Here is a 15300-nt window from a genome sequence, read left to right on the forward strand (position 1 = left end):
GGCGGGGGGGGGGGGAAGATAGCTAGGCCATCGGCTTTTATGCTTATGCAGACCATCGCACTCGTACCCCCTGTGTCTCCAATTTTACTTGCACACAATACGTGAATAAATTATGTTTGTAATGTTATTAATGTGGTAATGGTGCAATATGTATTGTTTTAATGTAAATAATAAGTAATGTTAGCTAATGCATTTTTATACCTGAAGTACCCACACACCCTTTGCAGTAGGTACAAGACGTCTCACGTGTCCCACTGCGGTTGCGTCCCTCTTAAGTATTGCCCTCTCCGGTTGCGTCTTAAGTATTGCCCTGCGGTTGCGTCCCTCTCTTATTATGTCCGAGTTGCTTATATATGTCTTCCGCGTGCTTCAGTTTGCTATGTGCGGTCTATTAGTAATAGCATATTGACGCGAAATAAGTTTGCACGTGATGACACGGGACCCTTAAGGCGAGAACGACGAAGTTCGTGGTTGCGCGCGCGCTCTCCGAGGACCAGCCATCGCTAAAGGGACGTTTTTTGCGAATCTGTCGGTGGTAAACTGTTTTAGTTGTAATAGCTGGGTGACAATATGTAGGCTACAGCGCTATTGTACTCATGCGCATACGTATAAGCAATATTTTAGAGCGCAACACTTAGGTGCCTGTTCGTGTGGCGAGTGTCGGCATCATCCCTCGTAACCGAGCGAACGAGCACAGCGAATGATGAAAGCGAACGTGGAGCGCAGCGGGAGATGAAAGACGGCGATAACGAAGAGAGCGTGAGGAGGAAAGCGGAGGAGGGGGGTGCAGCGCAACCATGAGGTGGAAATCGCAGGCGCAAGTTATGGAGAAAGCATAAGAAAAGCGTAGTATAGCAGAAGACGGGCTTTGCGCCGACGATGGCTACGAGATGGTGCCAGAGTAGCGTGCGTCATTTGTATGGAAACAAAGCGCTGCATAAGCGAAGGTCTATCTGCGGCGGCTGCTGTGAATCACGTCCACGCGTCTCCCACGCGCTGCCTCTTGCGATCTCCCGATTAGCGAGGCAGTCGCGCCGATATTTGGCGCAATGAACGCACCTACAGAGCTGTGCTCAAGTTTTGCATTAGGGAGTATCATAACGGGCAGTGAATTTCTTATCTAGAATTTCGCCTTTTTGTAGAATTCTGCTTAAACATCGGGGTGTTATTGCTAGTATTTAGGCTTGCGAAAACCTAATTCTGGAAACGCGACTCCACTTTGTTTTGGTTATTCTTTTGTGAGAAATTGTACATGTCTGCAAATGTTCTTGTGTTCTGTTATTGTACACGCTCGCTCTGTGGCGAACTGTGACAGGAAGACAGTGCTCTGTGAGTGTAGGATATTAAAGACCAAGATTAGCTGAAGCTTTCTTAGTTAGGTGCAGTTATGAAATGCCGTTCGCATTTACAGTGAGAGAGGCTTGGAAACCTGAAAATTTACCGGACGACGAAACGCGCGGGTCGACAGTCGTTAGAAGCTTCTCAGGACGTCTTGGATTAGCAGAGCGATTCCTGCGGTTTTATCGATAGAGAATACTTTGTCTCTAAAAAACGCTGGGCCATCCCTATGCGAGTTTATCTCGCCCAGCGACGGCGCAGCGCATGCTTCTTGTGAGCTGCTTTTATCAAGGTGTTCAAATCATTAATTTCAATTGGCTTTCGTGCTTTTCTCGGGGCCATAAGCTTTAAGTGTCGATTGTATGAGTGCTGCAGTACCACGAGAGGCATCGCTGCGGGCTCCGAGATAACCGGAGAGACCACTGCCTGTTTGATTGGTTTATTTAATGATATTAGAAATGTTGGCAACTCTTGTCGCCAGCGCCCACCGCTCAGTAGCTATCGTGTTGGCCGGCTGAGTTCGACGGGACGGGTTCAATGCCGGCCGTGCCGGTGCTTTTCGATTGGAGGCTAAATGCAAGAAGACTCGTGTATTTAGACTTAGGTGCACGGTAAAGGGCACCAGGCGGTGAAAATTAAAGCGGAGTTTCCCAGTACTTTGTGCCTTTAGTCATGCTGTACTTCAGGCGCGTGTCACCCCAGAATTTGAATTTAATTTAATTTTTTTTACCACCGGCTTTGGCACAACCTGATCACCTCATGCAGACTAGTTGACTATTTGTCGCCACCCTGTTTCAAAGGACATGCAATCGGCAACCATAAAGGTTTTCGTCTATCTCAGATCACAACGAACTTATACAAAGCAAGTGTTGTGCCTTTGTGATACTGTGAGCTGGATGACAGTTTCTCTCTTTCAAGATTCCGCAGGTGACGGATGCGCGCTGCTACAGTGGAGAGATGGTGCCGGTAACGTGCCTGTCGAGATTCGTGCTATGTTGCGCTTAAAGGAAAGAAGTGCGTAGTGGTCTGCTTCTAGAGCTAATTGGCGCTTTGGCTCAACATGTGCTCCCCAACCAAACGTTGGCGGCGCAGAACGGAAGTCGCGTGCGCCCTCGAACAGTGTCCGAGCCCTCGTTGCTGTAAATATTGATTTCTTTTTCGTTCCTCAATGAGTTTGTGGGTGAATGCGGCGCAGTTGCTATGCAGAGTGGGCCGGTCTTTAACCATAGTATATGGCTAACAGCGAGTGCCATGTACCGTTTGCCCAGCGGCGCAGTTCCTCCCCGGAACCGCGAGGAGTTCTGGGACAGCACGCCCTTCCTGGAGATGCGCGGCGCAGAGCGGTCGATCCTGAGGAGAAAGCCGGGTGCCATAAAGACGCATTTGCCCTTCGACAGGCAGCCCTACTCGCCGCAGGCTAAGTACGTAGCCTTGCAACTCGTGCGTAGCCGTCGCACGTAACTGCGACGCCGGTAGAGTTGCTGAGAATGGGCGAGAAGGTTGCGACCATGCATACACTGTTGTTGTGACATATAGAGCCGGGATATGATGCGAGACATATATCTATGTGACAGAATGTAGCATTCTGCTGGCTAACCACGTTCTCTTCGCAGTTGTTGCAAAGACTATACAGGACGCCGTAGTGAATGCTTTTATTATTTTCCCTTCAGCCAGTCACTGCGAGTTTGTACTCGCGAGGGGTTCGTCCACTAGCTTGCCGTCAATGACTTGGTTTGTGCAGTATTATAATTTCTCACTTTTCTCGCCTTTACCCTGCGCGATGGAATCGCATTGCATTCTTCTAGGGTATGCATGCCCTAAAGTTTAGTTAGTGCGCTCGATATTCCCGCTTTGATAAAATACGTGGCAATAGTGTTAACCGTTGCCGCCGTATAGGGTATACCGCAAAATCTTAAAACCTTTTGTACAAGTTATCTATATGCAGTGATAACGATTTATATGCGTTCGCGGTCATCCGCATGCCTTATATTCCTATTTGTACCGCTGGCACGCGTGCTGTGATCGTATAGCAGGTGTCGGTACCCATAGTTTATGGATCACGAAACCTGCGAAAAATCAGCGAGTTTCCGCAGCCTAGGCCATGCAGCCTGGTATTCAGTTTTCCAGCCGTGTGTAGTGCAAATAGCGCATTGTTGCATTGTGTTGCTAGCTATATATCTATAATACCAAACTGCATATGAACGTTATCTCCAATACGAGTGGTCCGAAAGCGCTTGACGCCGACTGAACGTATGCCTGTACATATACACCTGGCGCAGGTACCTGTACATCACGCGCAACCCGCTTGACTGCTGCGTCTCCTACTACTACCACACCAAGCACCTGCCGGGCTACTGCTTCGAAAAGGGCACCTTCGACGAGTTCTTCGAGCTGTTCGTCACGGGCGACGTCGAGTTTGGCGACTACTTCGACCACCTGCTGTCGTGGTACGCCCACCGTTCGGATCCCAACGTCCTGTTCCTGACCTACGAGGAACTCAAGAGAGACACCGCGGCCGCCGTGGTTAAGATGGCCGGCTTCCTCGGCGACCAGTACGCGGCGAGGCTGCGCGACGAGCCGGCGCTGGTCGAACGCATCCTCCAGGCCGCGGCGCTGGGCAACATGAAGAAAATCTTCAACTCGTGCGACTTCGCCGTCAAGGACGAGGTACCGGTGCAGGTTTATTGTGCTCACTCGCCGTCAGGCTTAACCTGAACGTGGTCTAGTTTTGGCACGTATATTGACCCGCGTACACTGCTCAACTTTTTCCGGTGACCGTTTTTCACAGGCTAACAATTAGGTGTCATTGCTCGGCCCAAGACGCTCGCCGAGCGTCATGTTTGTACCGGAACTTTCTCGAGCGTTGTCGCCAATTCTAAAGCGGAAAAATCTTTTCTAATCAGATTGCGTGCATGACGCAAATAGTGCTGTACATTCGGGGACGTACGCAAGCACAATCAATTACGTTGGAACGTACGGTGAGTCATATACAAAGAGCCGAAGCTCTTGAAATGTACATGACCTTTCAAGCATTTATGACTGTACTCAGCGCTATCTTTGTGCTTTGTGTGTTCTTTCCAGGACAGAACTTCGCCCGGTAGAAAGTTAAGTCCTCAGCTAGTGTTTCTGACAGTTAGATTCTTCCCCGGCACTGAAAAATGACAATGTAGTCGCTCAAAGGGTCATTAAAGAGAAACACTAAATTTATTTAGGCTCATAACGCATCTTCAAACTCCGAACCCGGGTGTACGTCAATGTGACATCACGAGTTCTAATTGGACTGGATTGGTAAAAGGTTTATTTGAGCCCGGAGTAAATTGCGCGCTTGCGCGCGCGCTTATGAGTTCTAAGCTATTTCTTGCATCGTTGGGCCGCTGCGCTCTACTTGTGTACGCGACACGCCTCTGCCTCCCTGCAAACAGGGTAACAGAGAGTTACGTTGTTGTTATGCCTTTGTGTTATTTTAACTGACGTATTTCATTTTTTTTTATTTCAACACGTGGCAAAAGGCTATCGCAGTAGCGAGGAGCGCATACTAGCAAAAGCACTGCTGACAATGCATGAAAGGCGTTAAACCTTGTACAGGCACCGACAAAAGTGTACAGGCACCGACAAAAGGCACCGACAAAAACGCAGCGGGAGCCGGAGCAACGGCAAATTAAAGCCCCTCAGTCTCCCAAACTAGCGCCATTCGCTTCCTTCCTCCTCCGCTCGGCGCGGCCTCGACGGTGGCGCCGCCGGTGGTGGGCCTGCCGTAGCACACGATGGCTAGCACGCTACGGGAGGAAATCCGCAGAAGAGTTCGTTCGAGCCCTGCGGAGCAGTTTTTTCCATCGAGATCTTACTTTGTCAGTCGGTAACTGGCCTTTAGAATTTCGTTTTGGAATTGCAGAAGAAATAGAGAAAATTACCATTATTCAAGGAGTATTTAAGGCGTAAAGCGCGCGACGTTGAGAGTTCGTGTCGCTGAAACACGACGCAAGCACGTGGTGTACTCAAACACGCGCGTAATTACCAAAGTTTCAGGTGTTGACAGCGTGAAAGTATGTGTACGTGGTTTCGTAGGTTCATTCACGTATCTGCTGGACACTTTTGTTCGGTCGGCGCGTGGGAGATTCCGGCTGTGTGCGGTCAGCAATGCCTGGCAACAGAGCCGTTTTTTTCATTGCGGGGTGCTTTGGTAATCGTGACGATTTCTTTTTTTTTTACAAGTACTGCTCCAGGAGGGCACATGTAATGGCTAACGGAGGCCTCTGAAGAGCACGTAACATTACACTAATGCAGGCGTCGCAGGGAGTGTTCGCATACAAAAATGATCGCCCGCGATCTAATACCCCCTTGGCATGCACAGGCTTCGGCGAGCCCCATCCAGCCCTGGTTCTAGCTTTGGTGTTCCCGTTGCCGCTGCCGCTTTGGTGCCCTGGAGGCGCCGTCAATAATACGAAATAATGACAAGTTGTTACAACTAGTAAATAAAATTTATTGAAGAAATACAATCGCGCCGAGGTGCCAACTTCTAAAGCAGCGCTAGCGCGCGAGTATTATGAAACGCCAACGAGGAATTTACCGGCCCACGTACGACTCTACGATCAAAGTGCGCATTAAACATCCCCAGGCGAACTAGATAAAGTTATCCGGAGCATTCCACTGCGACCTCTTAGCTTTAGTCGCTTCGGAACGTTAAAAACGTTAATCACCACAAACCAAATCAATACATGCGGGCGTACATGCGAAGCTAAGACTGCGTCCTAAGTCATAGTGAGCCTTGCAAAAGCGTCGAGAATGTGCTAACTTCTGGTGGAGCTCAAAACACTACCTAAATAAAGTCGCTTTTATGTCACAGGCCAGCTGCAGATGCGTGAATTTCACCGCAAGACGTAACTACATGAAACAAAGAGAGCACATTCGAAAAAAAAAAGTCAAACAACGCGCTAAAAACCACGCAGAGCATGAACACACACTTTTTCGAAGCAGAAGGCGTGAACTAGGCTCAAAATAAGAGGTTGTGAGTAGCCGTGGCCCTTATTTCACCAAGCCGTGCGTTCTTTGCCACTTCCTCAAAGTCAGCCCGCCCGATCCTGCGACTCCACACTTCTTTTTGCGTAGCGCCCGCCGGACGGCAAAGCAAAAAACTTATAGCCCTCGCTGTGTCTGTTGCGGCAACCGAAGGCGCAGCAGCATGGCATCGCAATATGTTCTCGGCCCTGCACATTCTGTTACGCTAACGCACTCCGTCAGTCCGCCTGCCGTATTTTCGTCGCGCAGGCCCAACAATGGAGGTCGGCGCGCGCTGGAAAGAAAAAATATACAAAAGCGCGGCGCCTGCTCCGCGCTGGAAAGAAAAAAATGTACAAAAGCGCGGCGCCTGCTTCCACGTGACACAGATTGGCCAATGGGGGAGCGGAGGAGGCTGCGGAGACAGGAGGCGTGGAGGAGGACGCGCCAGGTTGAGCGGGGTGTCGGAAAGATCTAAGAATGGCGCTACTTTTGAAAAATTGAGGGGCTTTACGGCAAACTGCATCACAACGCCATATACAGGCAGCATCTGGAATCGAAACAGCCAATGGGTGCCCTTTGTTATCTGCAGGCATGTCGCTTGACTCGTGTCAATGTAGATGGCGTCGCGATGCAGTGTGCCGCTGCTCCGGCTCCCGCTGCGTGGAGTATACCACTTTTGTCGGCGCCTGTACACGGCTAGCCTAAACATTTCTATGTTACGTGCGGACATTGAGCGCGGACATCGCCCGTCACGTGATAGTGATGGTCAAGAACACAGTAGCAAAAATATAAATATAGAAACTGACTCTTTATTGGGCGAAACTATGCCCAGAAAAACAGGCTACATTCTCAAAGCACAACGATAGCGGCGAGCACAGTTGCCGATCGTCGAAAATCTGATCTGCCGGTAAGGCGCACCGGCTTTTATACATGAGTCATCGAAGTTTCCAGAGCAATCGCTGGTGCTCGTGTGTCTTCCAGACAGTACTGCACAGTTCGCGTCGCGCATATTGACGCGTGTATTCTGTGCGGACGACAACGACGATGGGGCCATTACCGGACTCCGTCTAGTGGGTCAGTGAGATTGGGCGATGATTGGGCGATGACGAAGAAGGCGTGCCTCTGCTCTGTTGGTTTTTGAGCAGGTTGTCCGGTCGCCCTTGAAGAACGTCTCCCCGTGTTCAGTCCACGTTGTACCGTGACACTCGTGGAGGTGCTGGGTATTGGCCGCGTCTGATGCGCCGGAGTACTTCTGGGAGTCGTTCATCTAGCCCGAACGGATTGTCACCAGTTGCGACACCCGTGCATCGCTTGACTCCGGGGCTAGGCCTTGCTCCGGAGTTCTCCACTCTTCAACCCCCTCTCTCCAGGAGCTGCACACATCTCGCAATGGCCGAAACCAGCCCACCGGAAGCACCCCAAAGCACCCGGTTTCCCAGTCCACAACAGGTAACCGTTCTGCATCCGCTGCTTCCCGATTGCTATCGCAGTGCAGTCTTTGAAGACATTGAAGACTGGCTTCACAAGTATGAACGTTACGCAAACATTAGCCAGTGGACTGAGCAGCAAAAGGTCTCCCATACTTATTTCGCCCTTGACGACAGTGACCGTACTTGATTCGTGAACCGCGAAGGTAGCCTCAAGACATGGAATGACCTTCGGCAGAAGATCGCGGATACTTTTGCGAGTGCCGAGCGACGCGACCGCGCCCAACAGGTGAAGGAGCTACCGGTGCAACAACCTAATGAGTCGGTCGCAATGTTCGCCGAGGACATGACCCGCCTGTTTCGTAGAGCCGCCCGGAAATGACCGAAGATAGGAAGTTGCGCTACCTCATGCGAGGTGTAAAAGAGCAGTTGTTCGCGGGGCATGTGCGGAATCCACCAGTCACCATCGCTGACTTTATCAGAGAGGCTACGGCTAGTGAGCGGGCCCTTCATCAACGATGCAGGCAGTATGATCGACTGTCCACCTGCACTACAATCAATGCCGCCGCAGTGACTGCCGCGTATCTAAACCCCTTGCGTGAGTTGATCAGATAGCTCATCAGAGAGGAAATTCAAAATAATCTGACACCGACACTAGATAGACCCGTAGCATCAATCGCCGAAGTGGTGTGTGACGAAATCGGGCAGGCGTTCCCGGTCAAGACCACCAGCAACCCCTGAGTTACGCCGCCGCTGTCCGATGTCCACTCCCTATTGCAACCAAACCACTGTACCAACACCCACCGACCGCCGCCCATTGGTCGCCGCCGCAAAAGGAGACTTCGAGGCGCGCAGCCGTTATGCCGCTTCAGTCATACCGCCAGCCGTCGTTCACCGCGTCTTAGTCAACACCGCGAAACGACACTACGCGACGGCCGCAATTTTGGAGAACCTATGTATGGCCCACTGTCGATAGGCGCCCACTCTGCTTTCACTGCGGAGGGGCCGGCCATATTTCGTGTCATTGCTGGCGTCGCGACACATCATTTCGACCTCTTCGTCCGTGGTCCTGTGGTAGACGTGCACACGACGACGCCATGCTACGCCTCGACGACGCTGCTTTTCAGAGACCTCCAATAGCGCAGCCGAGTGACGAATCCGTGCCCAATGATTGGTCTGATTTCAGCTGTCGGTCGCGCTCTCCAAACCCACCTCGTCAGATGGAATCACCTACTGGACGTATTCTTGCTGACCCCAGAGGACGAAGGTCGCTGAGCCCCCGTCGGGGAAACTGAAGGCGGTGACCTCTGGGAGTAACGTTGCAGGCCCGCCGCAAGACAATGAAAATGCCCCAAAACTCTCACCGGAGGACGACGTGAAGCCGATAAACACTAACACCGAAGATTGTGAACGTCAACATTGATGTTTTCGTTGATGGGCAGCCGGTGACAGCGTTAGTGGACACTGGTGCCGACTTCTCTATAATGAATCAGGAACTCGTCCTCCGCTTGAAGAAAGTAAAGACGCCATGGACGGGGCCTCACATAACGATGGCAGGCGGCCAATTACTGAGGCGTACTGGAAGATGTACTGGTAGAATGAACATCGGGGATTCTTCTTTCATGGCCGCTTTCATCGTTCTTCCTGTCTGCTGCAAAGATTTGATTATTGGAATAGATTTCCTAAAAGAATATTGTGCCGTAAATAACATCCTGGACGGCATGGTGACGTTTTATAAGACCCCTGGTTTAGTCCAGTGCTTATCACCGCTACACAACTCCTTTCGCCTAAAAGAAGACGACATCGTCATCCCACCTCGATCATGTACTCTTGTTTCGGTAGCATGGGACGTACCGTTTCGTTGCGAAGGAGTTGCCGACCAAATAAGCACGTTCTTGTTTACTCACGGTATCTGGGTCGCACGAGGAATCGTGAATGTGACCGATGGGTGCACGAACCTGTTGCTAACAAATTTTAGCAAAGAGCGACGTCACCTTCCGAAGGGCACGGCTGTGGCTTATTTTGACGGCGCTGCGGATGTTCGCGGCTGCTGTTCCCTAATCGAATATGCGGCTACGCAAGACCCAGCTCCTGTGCTTGACGTCAGCACTGCTTGGTCGCCGCACGAACGAAAACGACTTCTTACGCTACTGGTCAAATTTAACGTCTGCTCGCTGTGTCGACGTCCAGCGTCGATCGGACGCCTGCAACAAAGCACTGTGTCGAGGTCCAGCGTCGATCGGACGCCTCTAACAAAGCACCGAATAATATGACAGAGAATACGGCAACACCGATTCACCAAAATCCTTATCGTGTGGTTCACAGAGAACGTGAAGCCATACAAGTGACAAAAATGCTTGAAGACGACGTGATGCATTCATAAACGAGTCCCTGGGCATGTCCTCTAGTTTTAGTCAAGAAAAAAGACGGCAGCTTGCGTTTCTGTGTGGACTACCGAACACTAAATTGGGTGACAAAGAAAGACGTGCACCCGCTTCCTCCTATAGATGACTCACTCGACAAGCTTCGACACGCACGTTACTTCTCTTCAATAGAATTAAAAAGCGCATATCGGAAAATCGAAATAGACCCGAGAGACCGTGAATAAACTGCTTTCCGGACGCCGGACGGCCTGTACGGATTTAAGGTCTTGCCTTTCTACTTATGTACGGCCCCTGCTACGTTCCAACGCCTCATGGATACTGTGCTTTCAGGCCTGAAGTGGAAAACCTGGTTAGTGTATTTCGACGACGTCATCGTGTTCTCCGCAATGTTTAAAGAACACCTCGAACGGCTTGAAGCGGTTCTGCTGTCCATATGGTCCGCCGGCCTTACCCTGAAGCCGGAGAAGTGCCACTTTGGCTTTGCGGAACTACAGTTTCTCGGTCACGCCGTCAGCCACGCAGGTGTCCGCCCGTATCCTGAAAAAATTGCCGCCGTCGCACAGTTTCCCGTACCATCCGATAAGAAGGCTGTTAGGCGCTTCCTCGGTCTCTGTGCCTATTACCGGCGGTTTACTGCGGACTTTGCTCGCATTGCGTCGCCGTTAATTCCCCTGACGAGTGACGACGCTGCTTTTGTGTGAGGCGACGAAAAGCAAGGTGCATTCAACGACTTGCGGCAACGTCTCCACACGCCTCCACTGCTTCCTAACTTTGATGACACTGCTCCTACATTGCTGCACACTGAGGCAAGCAATGTTGGTTTGGGAGCTGTTCTTGTGCAGCGGCAGGATGACACAGAAAGAGTGCTTGCCTTTGCAAGTAGAGCACTCTCACGCACAGAGGCTAATTACTCCACAACTGAGAAAGAATACCTCACCGCGGTATGGGCCGTTATGAAATTTCGCCCATATTTGTATGGCCGCCACTTGAAAGTTATCAGCGACCGCTATTCACTATGTTGGTTGACAAACCTTAAAGATCGTTCAGGACGACTGGCGCGTTGGAGCCTAAGGTAGGAAGAGCCTGACATAGCTGTCACGTAGAAGTCGGGGAAACGATATACAGATGCTGACTGCTTGTCTCGATCGCCGGTAGAGTCGCCTGCTCCGCCAGAAGAAGACTCAGCATTTCTTTTTGTATTCTGGACACATCCGCCATTGCGCGAGAACAGGACGACCTTGAGCTGCTTTACTTAGAAGGAAGATCTGCGAAACCGCCTAGAGTTTTGGCGAGAGAACTGTTATCGTTTTGTTTGCGGGCCAGAGTGCTTTGGAAAAGGAACTTTTCTTTGACCGGGTCCCCCTATCTGCTCATCATTCCTGTAGCTCTTCGTACGGAAGGACTTCAAGCCTGACACAACGATGCGACTTGTGGTCACATAAGCTGCACGCGAACATTGGCCAGAGTGCAGCACGAGTATTACTGGCCAAGATTTACTACCGCCGTGAAACATCACGTTCGCACTTGTCCCAATTGCCAAAGGCGTAAGTCGCCTCCGACGAAACCAGCCGGCCTCACACAACCCGTCTAGGTTCCTCGAAGACTATTTGATCAAATCGGAATGGATATTTTGGGCCTACTTCCTGCCTCTAGTGCAGGCAATCGCTTTGTTATCGTCGCAACCGACTATCTCGCACGTTACGCTGAAACAAAGGCAATCCAGAGAAGCACAGCAGCCGAGGTGGCGCGCTTTTTCATTGAGCATGTCGTGTTACGACACATGGCACCAAACGTCTTAATAACAGACCGAGGAACCGCATTCACGGCTGCACTTTTAGATCATGTCTTGCTGCTAAGTGGAACGGCTCACCGGAAGTTAACCACCTACCATCCACCAACCAATGGATTAGCAGAGCGCCTAAACAAAAGCATTGAAGACATGCTATCAGTGCAAGTGGATGTCGAACATAAAATTTGGGATGACATCCTACCTTATATCACATTTGCCTATAACACGGCGAAACAAGAGACGACGCACATGACTCCGTTCACCCTTGTTCACGAACGGGATGCATGAACGATGTTGGATGCGATGCTTCGACCCAACTTTGACGACACTGATACGGACGCCGATATGTTTACGCAACGAGCAGGAGAGACTCGACAGCTGGCGCACTTGCGGATATGCCAGAAGCAAGACTACGACGCAGACCGCTAGGATCTTCACCGTATGATAGCGACCTATGAAGTCGGCGACAGAGTGTGGGTTTGGACACCCATACGGAAACGATGGCGATACTTCGAAACTGTTAAGGCGATAGTTCGGACCATATCGAGTGTTGCGACGACTCAGTGATGTCACATACGAGGTCGTTCCCGATAGTCCCAACAGTGCGCGGCGCTGCACGCACCATCCTGAACTTGTGCACGTTGTCCGCATGAAGCCGTACGTGAGCGGATAACTATGGTAGCGCCCTTGCTATGGTAGCGCCCTTGCTATGGTAGCGCCCTAACTATGGTAGTCGCCGCAGTAGACATGGTGGCGCTGATGGGCTGCTGCCTCGGCGCATTGTTGTATTCCCAAAGCGAGTCATCGCAGCGGGCCGGACGGGTTTCGTCGGCCGCTTCTCCTTTAGTTCGCCAGCCCCCGCAGGCCGTTCGTAATAGCGGCGACGTGGAGATTCTCTTCATCCGTGACGTGCGGCAGCATGGCGTCGAGAGTCGTCGTCGGGTTACTGCCGTAAGCCAGCTTGAACAGCGCCATTTGCGTTGTTTCATGCACTGCTGTGTTATAAGCGAAGGTTACGTAGGGGCGGAGAACATGCGTCTTCTTGTGCTTGACGTTGACGTACATTGCAAGCATCTCGGCTAGGGCCTCGTCAAGCCGCTCCATAAGACCGTTCGTCTGGTGTCGGTATGCTGTTGTCCTCCTTTGGCTTGTCTGGCTGTACTGCAGAATGGATTGGGTAACATGGTTATAAAGGTGCGTTTTGAGGAAGGGACACAGAAAGAATGCACAGAGGACGGTCGCCCAACTTCAACTGTCCTCTCGGCATTCTTTCTGTGTACTCTACTCAAAACGCGCCGTTATAACCATATTCCATCAAGCCATCAACCAACTAGCTCATCTAAGTATCTTAATAGCTTAAGCAAGCTCTACAGTAAGGTCCTTCCCCTGTCGGTGATGAGGACTGCCGGGGCACCATGCCTCAGCAGAATACTATCGCCGAAGAATTTCGCCATTTCGGCAAGAACTTCGGCAGGGCTTTCGTTTCAGCGAAGCGGGTGAGGTAGCCCGTCTCCACAGTGATCCACTTCTTTCCGTTGACGTCGGAATGGGTCTAGAAACATCTGTTCCTATTTCCTGAAAGGGTCGGCAAGGAGGATCGACCGACTGTACCAATCCCGCTGGCTTTGTCAGTGATGTCTTGCGTCGCTGGCAATCACAGCATGTCTTTTCTTAACAGGCGGCGTCGGCGGTCAGGCGCGGCCAATATTACTTCTGTTGTATTCTAGCAATCGTACGGGAAAAACCAAGATGCGCCACTGTCTGATCGTCCTGTAAGGCGTGTAAGGCTTCTGACAGTCTGCTGCGGGCTCAACAAGGAGGTAGCCTGCGCAGGCTGGGGAAAAGTTCTTCACCACGACAACGTTTCACAAGGAAAACGACGGCAATCCGCGCCGAAATACCCTCGTGACAAAGTCATTCTTAATTTCCAAGTACTCAGAAAGGCTTCCTAGCTCTGGGTCGGCTCGCTGCTACTCGGCAAATCGTCTGTGCTTATTGTTCCCAGAAAGGCGTCGTCATCAAGTTTGCCTTGCGGTGGTTGGTCAGTCGGCATCAGGATGCTTCCGTCCGGACTTATAGACCACGGTGATGTCAAATTCCTGGAGTATGAGACTCATCGTGCTAGGTGGCCGGAATGATTACGTTTGCCAGCCAGCACAAGGCGTGGTGGTAGCTTGCCACTTTACAGAGTGTCCCAGCCAACTTTAGTCAGAGGTTACAAATATGCGAATGCCACGTAGGTGGAGGGAACCAAGGTAATGCTGTTTGGCCTTGCTGGCAGGTACTTGGATAATTTTTTGCATTCTACCTAATTACGTAATTAGTCCTAATTATTAAACTTCTCGACTATTATACTTATATGAAATGTGCCAATGCGAAAATTGCAGAGCAGCATGAAAAAATGGCGATTGAGATTTCTGTTGCTTAATACATGTTACATAAAAAGGTTTTTCTGAGCGTGAAAGAAGTGCGCGAATAACCGCAAAGTGCCTTGAACGGCCAGTGTTGCGGCAATTTTGCGTGCATTTGAGCGCTGTTTTCAAGCTGGGAAAACACGCTTATGTAGCACGTATTGAATAATAGATAGCTGTATCGGGAGTTTTTCATGTCGCTGTACAATTTTATCATTGACACTTTTCATCTAATTATAATTCTTTAGAAGTTCATTAAATAATTAGCACTAATTATTCAATGACGTGAAATCAAAAAAACACTTTCGGTATCTCCAAGTGACGACAAACATTACCTTGGTTCTGTGCAACTACGTGACGTTGGAATATATATAAACTCTGGCTAAAGTTATGTGGGACAACATGTATGTAAGGCCGAAATGACACCGTAGCCCAAATGACAACGGGGATTTCTTTCTCCGTCGTAGAATAGTTCGCTTTCGCTTTCGACAGTGACCGGCTAGCTTAAGCTATTGTAAGCCGTCAACTCCACATTTCCTTTAAACAAGCAGGGCACTGAGGTCAAGCTACGCCTCGGTGTGGATTTCCGTCTCGGCGTCTTCGTCGAAGTGTTAAAGCACTGTTGGTGACAGCAACCCTCGTTTAAGCTCCTGAAATGAGTCTTCCTGCTGTGCTTTCCATGTAGAGTCGACGTCAGATTGAGTGAGATTAGTTAATGGCCCCGCAATCCTTGGAAAGCCTTTATAAAGCGCCTGTACTAGGCACACAGGCCAAGGAATCTCCTCATTGCCTTTTGTCTACCGGCCACGGGAACATAGTGATGGCACTTGTATTCTGTGCGTCGGGACGGACTCCAGACTTGCTGATTACATGCCCTAGGAACAGAACTTCTTCGTAAGGCGAACGGCACTTTTCCGGCTTCAGGGTGAGCCCGGGTTACTTGATGGCCTCTA

General features: G+C 50.6%; 1 protein-coding gene across 2 annotated transcripts in view; it reads left to right on the forward strand.

Moving 5' to 3' along the window:
- The window catches only part of LOC135903459 (sulfotransferase ssu-1-like), a 79008-nt gene that overhangs the window by 54794 nt on the left and 8914 nt on the right, over window positions 1–15300 (forward strand). For both annotated transcript variants that reach the window (XM_065433775.2, XM_065433774.2), the window contains exons 3-4: window positions 2607–2759; window positions 3618–4005. In XM_065433775.2, coding sequence (XP_065289847.2) covers window positions 2607–2759; window positions 3618–4005 — 541 coding nt within the window. The remainder of the gene's footprint in view (window positions 1–2606; window positions 2760–3617; window positions 4006–15300) is intronic.

The sequence above is a fragment of the Dermacentor albipictus genome, chromosome 7 (genome assembly GCF_038994185.2).
Source record: "Dermacentor albipictus isolate Rhodes 1998 colony chromosome 7, USDA_Dalb.pri_finalv2, whole genome shotgun sequence".
NCBI lineage: Eukaryota > Metazoa > Arthropoda > Arachnida > Ixodida > Ixodidae > Dermacentor > Dermacentor albipictus.